This window comes from Frankliniella occidentalis, unplaced genomic scaffold, assembly GCF_000697945.3.
Source record: "Frankliniella occidentalis isolate FOCC.00 unplaced genomic scaffold, Focc_3.1 Scaffold51, whole genome shotgun sequence".
NCBI lineage: Eukaryota > Metazoa > Arthropoda > Insecta > Thysanoptera > Thripidae > Frankliniella > Frankliniella occidentalis.
Window position 1 is genome coordinate 1,141,052 of NW_026267181.1, and position 1,267 is coordinate 1,142,318.

General features: G+C 43.8%; 1 protein-coding gene across 1 annotated transcript in view; it reads right to left on the reverse strand.

The window, feature by feature from the left end:
* LOC127749402 (uncharacterized) overlaps positions 1-1,267 on the reverse strand; it is an 11,068-nt gene that overhangs the window by 6,222 nt on the left and 3,579 nt on the right. The window contains exons 2-4 of the mRNA XM_052267417.1: positions 1,063-1,236; positions 653-976; positions 381-571 (exon numbers count right to left, since the gene is read on the reverse strand). Of these exons, the coding sequence (XP_052123377.1) occupies positions 381-571; positions 653-976; positions 1,063-1,236 (689 nt within the window). The remainder of the gene's footprint in view (positions 1-380; positions 572-652; positions 977-1,062; positions 1,237-1,267) is intronic.

Genomic DNA, 1,267 nt, shown 5'->3' on the forward strand with positions numbered 1-1,267 from the left:
TAATTCCTAATTCCCTATACTCTAATTATTTGGGTGTGACATCACCAGGGACTTACCCATGCTCTCCATCTTCAGTGTTGCACTTTGTTCTTGCACTTCGGGTAAACACTCCACTTTCTCACACACACTTCACACTCTCCGTCGCACACACCTCACACCCCTCCCACCTGAGTCTTCCACGTGTGTCTGCCTCCGGTCAGTCCCCCCCGATCGGCTCCCCTCCCTTCCGTTCGCCGCTGCTCGGGTCCCTCTTTGGTTCGGGCCGCCTTCGGTCGCTCCCCCCTGCACTCCAGTCATGGTGTAGGGCCGCGCTGCAGTCGGGCGTGGAGATACTCCCTGCTGCTCCGTGCAGCCGCCGCCCGACTGGGCGCGCTCCTAACACTTCTGGTGCCTTGTTGCGGAAATCCTCCAAATTCAAAAGGGTATGTAACATTTCTCCCCCAGTGATGTTACTTCCTTTAAGTGGTCGAACAAGTGAATAGAGGGAGAGGAGGCGAAAAAGTTGTGCAAAAACTTTGGGTTCTGGGTGAGTGTTCTGTCCAGCAGATTGTCGAACCAGGCCAAAGAATCGCTGAGAGTAAATAATTGAAGAGAGTTAATCCATAGCAAATTTTTTTTAAACATATTTTTTTCTATCTAAATTTCTGCTTACCTCCAGAGCATCTTGGTTCAGTCTAGCAGTCATCAAATATTGGTAGCCACATTTCTCAGTTAAGAATGTACATATTTCCTTAGTTGCTTGGAGAGTGACTAAAAGACCAATGTCAGATGATTCAGAAAATATGAAGGCTTCTGGAACTTTATCGGGCTTGGCATGATTAGCAGGTGGAGCTTTGCGTTTCCTTTTGGACTGTGCTTTTGTTTGTTTTTTCTGAAACTCCTCCGTTGCTTTCGCAGCTTTCTCAAGTCTGTCTCTTAGTTTTTCATTAGCATATGCTCTCATGGCTTTGAATGCTACCAAAAATGATTCTATATTCTAATAACAAAAATTATAGGGATTCAATTTTAGTGGTTCTTTAAAAAAAAAAGTATAATTGATACAGAAATAAATCAAATATTTACCTCCCACTCACTATTGCCTGGCTTTAATGCATTTCTTGGTGTGTTGCTATTCATAGCATCAGCCAAGCAGTTGACCTTTTTAACAAATTCTACTGTGGCATCACAGTCTGCCAGTTCAGCAACATTATTTTCTTTGTATGATTGCATACCAGAGGCTGCTGATGAACTCCAGAACTGAAAGAGAGAATATTTATTTTTATGTAAA